General features: G+C 36.1%; 1 protein-coding gene across 1 annotated transcript; it reads right to left on the bottom strand.

Annotated features, from left to right (window-relative positions):
• Positions 1 to 6,795: 6,795 nt before the first annotated feature.
• LOC100010666 (olfactory receptor 2D2) lies at positions 6,796 to 8,006 on the bottom strand. The gene has a single exon (XM_001363960.4). The coding sequence runs from the start codon at positions 7,729 to 7,731 to the stop codon at positions 6,796 to 6,798; it is 936 nt and encodes a 311-aa protein (XP_001363997.3). The 5' UTR covers positions 7,732 to 8,006.
• Between the last annotated feature and the right edge of the window lie 1,294 nt (positions 8,007 to 9,300).

Here is a 9,300-nt window from a genome sequence, read left to right as displayed (position 1 = left end):
GATACAAACTTAAATAAGCAGAACTAGGAAAACATTGTACACAGTAACAGCAATGTTGTATAATAATCAAATGTGAATGACTTAGTTATTCTGAGCAATATAATGAATCAAAACAATTCTGAAGAGCTTATAACTAAAAATGCTATTCCCTCCAGAGAAAGAATTGATGGAGCCTAAATGCAAAGTGAAGCATACTTTTTAAACGTTATTTTCATTTTGAAGGGTTTTTTTTTTTTGTATCTGTTCTGTTTGCAACATGGATAATATTGAAATGTTTTGCATAACTAAACAAATGTAATTTATACTAAATTGATTGTCTTTTCAAGGAGGGAGCAGGGAAAGGAGGAAGACAGAATTTGGAACTGCAAATTTTTCAAAAAATGAATGCTAAAAATGTTTATACATTATTAAAAATAAAATGAAAATTATTTTTTATATTGGCATTAATTGGCTACTTGGATTTGGAGAGTTACTGTCTCGTAACTAACAGTGTGGGATTAAGGGAAACACTCTAAATGGGGCTTCCAGTGGATGGCATTAGAGAGGAGTCTTCAAAGATACTTCTAGAACAGGGATGGTGAACCTTTTAGAGCCATCATCGGAACCAAGTGCAGGCCCCTCCCCTTATCTCAGATAGGGGAGAGCACTTCCATTGGACTGGTGGACAGAGAAACAGGTAAAGGGAAAAAATGTCCTCAGGCATGGTGGAAAGGGGGAGAGGAGAAGTTCCCCTGGAATCCCTCTGCCTTTCTAGTAACTAACTGGTGGGAGATGGCATGCATGCCCACAGAGAGGGTTCTGTGTGCCCTTTTTGGTACACAAGTCATAGGTTTACCACCATAGCCCTAGAACTTTGATGGGATCAAAGTAGATAGCTTGACTTGTGAGGTTCAAGGCAAATCAATTCAATGAAATCCAGGTGGTTTGAATTGGAAGTTTCTTCTGGGAGTCTTGCAGTCCTTAATGTATTTAATCATTTTGGTACACTGGAGTTCATGATATTTGGTTCTCTTCTTTCAAACATTCTTCCATGTCACTCTTTTTGTGTTCCAAATCTCTTATTCAATCAGATTTTTTATCTCTTGTAGAAAGATTCTCCTATCATGTATTTATCTTTTCAAGAAATCAATTGGATTGGTTTCTTAATTCTCTATTAGAATTTTCTGAATACTGGTCTAAATTGAATCCTAAATTCAACAATTTTTATTTCTCATTTGAACCTACATGGAATTTTTTGCTATTGTCTCATTATTTGCCTCTAGTTCAATGTTTGTGCTTTTCAATATGCTTTTTCAATGTGCTTATCACTTGAGGTGTTGAGGTTAGAGAAGTTTCCTTAGAACACTATTCTTCATTCTTACTGGTCACATGATTCCTATTTCTTTTTTACTAATTTTAACAATAACTGCAGACAGTTAAAGTTTATAAATATAGTCAAATACTTTATACATATTATCTCACTTGCTCCTCACAAAAACTTTTGGATAATCATGAGGAAGAAGAAAAGTACCACTAGCCTAGAATGAGACAAACATTAGCTTGATTTCTTAAAATAAAACAAGGCATATTCTTTGAAATGTAATACCTTGCCAGGTAGGAAATGGGCAGGAAGTATTCAGAAATTAGAATGATATAAAAATGGAATATATTAATAAAATAATATAAAAAGATAAAGGAATGAACATGACATTTCCTTTGCTTTTTTTTACTACATAGCTAAATTGGTTTATCAAGCAACAGCTGTAGGTAATACATTGAGATTTCAGGAAAAGATTTGACAAAATTTTTTATACTATTCTTATAAGCAAAGTGTGGTATAGCTCAGAAAAATGTAGTTGAAACTGGATCTGATTGAATGTAATCAAAAAGTAATGAATAGTGGATTAATGCCAACTTGTAGGGAAGTCTCCAGTATACTATTATTACTGTGTTCTTGGTTTTGTGCTATTCAATATTTTCATCAGTTATGTATATGAAGTTATGTTTATCAACTTAGCAGAAAATATAAAGTTGAGAGGAACATACAGCTTGTTGAATGACAAAAACAAGACCCAAAAGAATTTCCCCAAGCTAGAATAAGGTACATCTTCTGAGATGAAATTCAATGAGAATGAGTTGAGGGCTTGCATTTGAGTTCAACTATTGCAATAGTACAAGACAAGGAAGGGTGATTGTTAATACTTTCAGTGAAAAAATCTGGAGATTTCAGTGAATTTCAGGGCTAATATTAAACAGGACCATAAAATGGCAGTTCAAAGCAGTGAGTACATTTAGCTCATAAAAGAAGAGGTGTGTAGGTGGGAAGGCAAAGGGAGCAAAGACATGGTAACTGACTTCAAATATCTGAAAGATTTTCTTTTGGAATGTGTATTAAACTTATTTCTTTTGGAATGTGTATTAAACTTGGTCCAAGCAGGTAGAGCCTGGAATGATGACTATAATTTGTAATGAAACAGGCTTTGGCTCAACATAAGAAAAATATTCCTCAAAATTAGAACTGTCCAGAACCAGAACAGGCTGCCTTGGTAGATTTATTTTTGAAGATTATCTTCAGACAGTGATTGATAGCTTCTCAATGATGTTTTACATGAGATTCTTTTGTAGGTACATGTGAAATCAACTGAGTTTAGAAATGTCATTTAATAAAGCAATTCTGTAATTTGAACAAATCGACATATGGCATGGTTTCAAGCCTTCATTCTCATTGTAGACCCAATGCTTTGGATATATTCTGGCTGAAAAATGTCCTTCTTAGCATGTTGCATGCACTTATAAAACATAGCCTTCCATATAGTACCATTTCAACCGTTAACATTTAAAACACAACACTTCTATTAATAGTTGTCTAAGAACAAAGACTGTTGCAGAATTTCCAGTAAATGTAGGATCATAAATTTCTGACTTAACAAGACCTTAGAGACTATCTTGTCCAACTAATTTTACAAATGAGGAAACTGAGTCTTAGGGAGACTATGTAATTTGCCCAGGATATTACAGATAGAAAGTAGAAAAGTTGGATTTGAATGAATGCTCTACAATTAAAAAAAAATGGTGCTCTTTCCACAGCATTGTATTGATAATTCCAAATTAAGGCTTTGTCTCTGAGTTCTCCACATTAACATTACTATGCACATATTCATAGTTAAATATATAAAATACCTCATGGCTCTCCCCATACTCAAGACATGTTACAGGTTGTAGGGAGTAAATTCTTAATTAATAAAGTAATTAGAGGATTTTGATAATTAGGAATAGATGGTTGGCTAGAAAGATGGGTTTGAATGAGCTAAGCTCCTTTCAGTTCAGATGGTGGAATCCTAAAAAGATGATGGAAAAATAATTTTCAGATTCCCCTAATAGGGGGCAGTTAAGAATTCTACATATTCTTTGAGTTGGAGGTTCAGAAAGTGGACAGTTTGTGGTTTTCCTCTGATATCCCTTAAGGATTTTAGAGATAGCTGTTTGGAAATAATATTTTGTGTTTGAAAAAGACTGAAGAAGGATTCAAAGGCAGAGTGGGTGTGACTCTGACTGTTCTCTTATCTACCAGAAGGGGCAGAAGAGAACATCATTTCTGTGGAATATGCAGTATCTATGAAAAGCTGGAGCTTGGAGACTAGAGAAAGGCAGAGAAGGCTGAATTGATTATTTGAAGATATAATGTAAGAATATTTATAATATAGAGTAGATTATGTAGTTAGAAATATATTTTAGATAGGTTAAGGAGTTTTAGAGTAGGCCTGGTTCCCAGGCAGAAGACACTCCTTGAGGATTTCTTAGTTGGGGGATTTGGGATTCAGTTAGAATTCTTAGTTTAGGGAAATATATATAAAATTCAATATATTTCATACCTTCCTTTCCTTTTCTTTCTCTGCATCTCATAGTTACAATGAATAGGGTTTTTGTATAATCAGTCTCTAGCAGATTTTCTTCAGCTTCTAAGATCAGCCAATTTTCTCCAACTTCCAACAACTGATTCTCATAAAACCTAATAGCCTACCTACAACTATTGACAACTATTAATATCAATACCAAATCAACATAAGGGTCAATATTCCCCATAACAAGTGGTGAGCCAAAAAAGAAAACAACCATTTGTTTTAACCCAACTGTTTATTTTAGAGGGAAGAAATACAGTTTTTCTTTTTAGTACCACAGTGAGAGATGAAGAGCTGTCTTCAGTCAACTGCCAAAGGCATTCTCAGATCAAGAGACAGGAGCTGCATTTAGTGAAAGAAGTTAATAGAAACAACAATATGAATGTGGGGAATAGAACCCAAATTTTTACCAAGAAGATACCAGGGTATATTAAGGAAATACCAGTACCACAGTGAATACTGGATTTACTTTGCCTTACATTATTGGATATATTAAAATGGATTCCACTAGATGGTTGTAGAATATTGGTAGGATTTATGATTTGGATGTCTATACAGTACATCCTAAATATAATAACAATACAAAACAAAAAAACAACTAAAGGAAAAAGAAAAAGATCTAAGACTGGATTACTTGGAAGCTCTTATAATTAAACAAGGACAGATTATAGAACAAATGCTAAAGGTCACTAAATACCAAATTGAACAACACTATGGGAGATTTCTTTCCCTTATGTGAAGTCCCAGTGTCAACCTCAAGTGTCAACTTATTAATGTTAAGCATCACAAAGGGTTTGCCCAAGCTGATATAGACAACTTTAAGAATGGTACTCCATCATTTGAAGAGAAATTGAAGATAATTAAGTAATTTGATCCTATCTGGATTTTGAAATTATTCTTTATGAGCTTTTGACAAAGTGGGAGAAGGATAAAATTGTGACTGAAGCAACCAAATGGCCTGTTGTGAATCCCAGATGACAAATAAATTCAGAAGAAGGATGGGAACAACTGGTTAAAGTGAGACAGGCTGTTTTTAAAACAATGAGGGAGTGCTTGAACAGGTCAGGTACCTGGACTAAATTTGAGAGAGTGAGGCAAGAAAGTGGAGAGACACCTTCTACTTTTATGAATAAGCTAATAGACCTAGGAGAATGGTACCTAGGACTGGAAATCTCTAGAGAATGGGATATGAAATATTTGAGAAGGCAGTTTGTCAAAAATTCATGCAAAGTAGTGAAAAATTATTTCTAGCAGCAATGTCCAGACTGGCATGACATGGGGTTAGTTGAATTATGGAGGGTAGCATCCTATATTTACAATGCCAACAAAGATAAACATGATGAGGTTAATAATGAGCTAATTGAAGACCTGAGACAGGAGATAAGAAACCTGAAGTTCAAACTGAATAAAGCAGAAAAGCATGAAAAAGTTGTAGTTCTAATGAGGGAATATAGACAACCAAGGCATGTTAATAGTCCACAAAAGAGTTATAATGACCATGGTCCAAGATGCTATATGTGTGGCAGGAGAGATCACCTGATGAGGAATTGTAGATCCTGGGAACAGGTGTTTAGAGAGAATGGAAGTTTCTTTCCTAATAACTTCTAGGACAATTCATATTATAGGTGCAACCAATACAACCAAGGCAGAGGCTATAATGGGTACACTGTATTGAGAGGCAATGGATTTAGAAATACATTGAGGTATGAAAATCAAGAAAGGAGAAATGATTGTCCAAATGTGTATAAGAGAAATGACCAAGCTGCAGCAATGCAATCTTATATAAAGAGCGCAGCCCATCCAAAATGCTTAGTACAAACATCCAAAAGCAAGAATCTCAAAAGGGTGCATGTGGAGGTCAGTTATGAAGGTTTTCTAGGGGAGGTAGAGCTATAAATATGGAAAATGGAAGAATGGACACAGAGTTTAGTAATAGAAGCAAATAATTTAGAGAGTGAAGGACAAGTAGATAAATATAGATTTCCTCATCCAGAGATTATGACTCCCATTATACCAGTCCACTCCCCACCAAAAAGCACTGAACCACATGTTACTTTGAAAGTGGGAAGTTCTTTATATGATTGCATGCTTGATACAGGAGTCTCTAAGTCAGTACTGAGAAATTCACCTGATGTACAATAGGATACTGTGGGATCAATGAAAGTTATAGGTATTTCAGGGACACTCCTTGAAGTGAAGAAGCTGCCACCTAGAATGGTTTCCCTGGGACCATTAAGTGTGGAGCATTCATTTTTGTTAATGTCCAACTCCCCAATTAATCTTCTGAGGAAGGATTTATTATGTAAATTGAGGGCAACAATAGTGTGTACACAAGAAGGTGATATTTCTCTGGAGCAGCCAAAGGAATCACTAGATTTATTCCTGCTATTGCTTTTAGAGATCCCAGATGCAGAAAAGCCACAGATTTATAAAATTCCTATAGACATCCTTAAAGCTTTATGGGCAACATCATCAACAGCTGTGGGGTTATTAAAGTCAGCTGTGCCAGTAAAAATTATCACTAAAGGAGGTCCATCCCCATCTATTCCACAGTATCCATTATCTAGAGAAGCAATAGAAGGCATAACCCCAGTTACAGAGTCCCTGATTAAACAGAAGACTATAATTCCTTGTAGGTCAGAATACAATACCCCAATTCTGCCAGTAAAAAAGCTAGAAGAACAAAGAAGAGCAGTGTTTCTTTTTGTACAGGATCTTAGAGCAATTAACAACCATGTAAAGTATATATACATCCCATCCAAAATAATTTACATAGATATTTATACACAGCTATTTAAAACAGTATGAATATAAACTTCCTCTATTCCCACATTCCAAGAAAAGATATTTTTTCAGGAAACTATATGGAAATCTTTGGAGATAAGGTACATTGCCAAAATCAACTATATTGAGGGGATCAAAGTTTGCAAATTTGTCCTTTGGTGATGGTGTTTCTGAGTGCTCTCTTCACTTCCTTGTTCCTCAGGCTATAGATGAGGGGGTTAAGCATGGGAGCTATCACAGCATAGAATACTGACACAAGTTTCCCTTGCTCCTTAGAGGACTTAGGTGTCATATAGGTCATAATTGCTGATACATAAAAAATGGTAACCACAAGGAGATGGGAGCCACAAGTGGAGAATGCCTTGAGTCTCCCTGATGTTGTCTTTATCCTAACCACAGTCACTATAATAGAGCCATAGGAAACCAGGATCAGGGAAACAGGTGCAAGAAGAATCACAACACCCATGATGAAAATTACTTTCTCTGCTCTATGAGTGTCTGCAGATCCCAGAGCCAAGAGGGCTGGAGCCTCACAAAAGAAATGTGAAATCTTGTTTTCTCCTCTATAGGGAACTTGCAGTGTGAATGTCGTGTCCACTATTGACACTACCACCCCACTAACCCAGCACCCCAAGGCTAACTGAACACAAACCTTTTTTGTCATGATGAGAGGGTAATGCATGGGGTCACAGATTGCCAAGTATCTATCGTAAGACATCACAGATAACAGTGCACAGCCTGTACATCCAAAAATGAGGAATAGAAAAAGCTGAGTTGCACAGCCCATGAAGGAAATTATCTTTCTCCTGGTCAACATATGGACTAGTGCTTGGGGAACAATGCTGGTAGAGAAGCAGAGGTCAGCCACAGATAAGTTGCAGAGAAAGAAGTACATGGGTGTGTGCAGCTTTGAGTCAGCCAGAACCAGGATGATGAGAAGCAGGTTTCCAAGTGCAGTAACAAAATAGATAATCAGGAATGATATGAAGAGTAGAAGCTGAGTTTGAGGATCATCAGAAAATCCCAAGAAGAAGAATTCTGTCACCCAGGTCTGGTTGCTCAGATTCATGCTTTTTGTGCTTTTTTTGAAATGGGACCACGGATATTTGATGTGAAGAGATAACCTATAAAGTTATAAAATTCAATGTTGAAAGGCATATTAGGGGTTATTCAGTCCAATTCCCATCCTAATAATAAACAGCTTCCATGTAAGTGGTCATTGAATGCTTCCATTGATAAGAATGCCCCATTGTAGGAAGAAATCCTTCCATTGCAAAGCAGTTCTAATTTGAAGGAATTGTTTCTGCATATTGAGCTATAAATCCTCACCCATTAATCCTAGTTGTATCTTATGGACATACAGAATAAATTTAAAACTCTGTCACTAAATAATTTTTCTAACATTTGATGCCCTCTTGCAGATCCTCCTCAAATATTCTCTAGGCTAAAAAAGTCCTATTCATTCAGCCTTCCTCATAATTACTATATGTTTTCCAAATTCCTCATCATTATGTTCACTCTCTTCTATAAGTGTTCTATTTTCTTAATGTTCCTTTCTAACATTAATTATTGAGATTTTAGAAGTCAGTAACGTTTAACTGAATTCAATATTACATATGGGGACTGATTACCACATTTTTCAATGTTTCTTTTAATTCCTTTGGTTATTAATGAAATTAGAACTGCCATAATTAACTGTAAGATTGCATTTAGTTTTGGGGCAGTATCATAATGTTTCTTTCATGTTGAATTCAGAAAAGCAAAACCTTTACTTTCTTTTCATATGAATAGCTGTTAAACTAAGTCTATAATATTCTATAACTAAGCAGGTGATTTTTTTCCCATCAAAATTCAAAGTTAATCTCCTTAACTATAATCTTATTTCATCTTGTTGACTCTTCCCTGTGAGAAGTATAAGATGCTTTTAGGGAAATATTTCCCTAAAATTTTGTTCATATTGTTCATTGTAGCAGTCCAGCCCATAGGCATTATGGGGAGACAAGGATTGTGAGTGAGCACATGGCCATCCTGCGCATGGCAATGAGCTTTATTGCCAGCGTGGCTAAAGTTTAGGCACGAAACCTTGCTTTCCTTTGTCTCACTCTCCCGAGGATAATAACCCCACCTTCACCTTGTCATAAGTTGCATTATCCAATGGGAATACCCCAGGTAACTCATCCATATGCATTGAGGTATCATGTAACTGTTCAATATGTATTGAGCTACCAAGATAATAAATTGAGGAGCCACAGCCAGCCTGCCCACTTGGAGGACATCCACAGGTTTGCAAAGGAGCATCTTCTCCCCTTTCTCTCTCCTCTCTATCTTTCTCCCTGAGGCCTGGTCCTTAGGCCCGGCCTGCCTTTTTTCCTCTCTCCCTCTTTCTTCTAATGCTACCTAGCATTATCTACCTCCTTTAGTTTCTGATCTCCTTTCCATCTGAGCTAGCATTATTCTCTGACCAGTGCAGTGTTGAATTGAGGCCATTGGGTGGGTTAGCCTGGATAGCCCAGTGGTCGGAGCAAGCTGTGGCTCTTATAAATAATAATTGTTTACTGACTCGATCATTTACATCTCTAAAGTCGGCTCGTTCATGCCCTTCGTGGGATCTAAAACTTCTACCCTGTCTCTATCTTCT

The sequence above is a fragment of the Monodelphis domestica genome, chromosome 1 (assembly GCF_027887165.1).
Source record: "Monodelphis domestica isolate mMonDom1 chromosome 1, mMonDom1.pri, whole genome shotgun sequence".
In the NCBI taxonomy this organism is placed as follows: Eukaryota; Metazoa; Chordata; class Mammalia; order Didelphimorphia; family Didelphidae; genus Monodelphis; species Monodelphis domestica.
The sequence above is the reverse complement of the archived record's forward strand: the minus strand, read 5'-3'. Positions and strand labels throughout refer to the sequence as shown.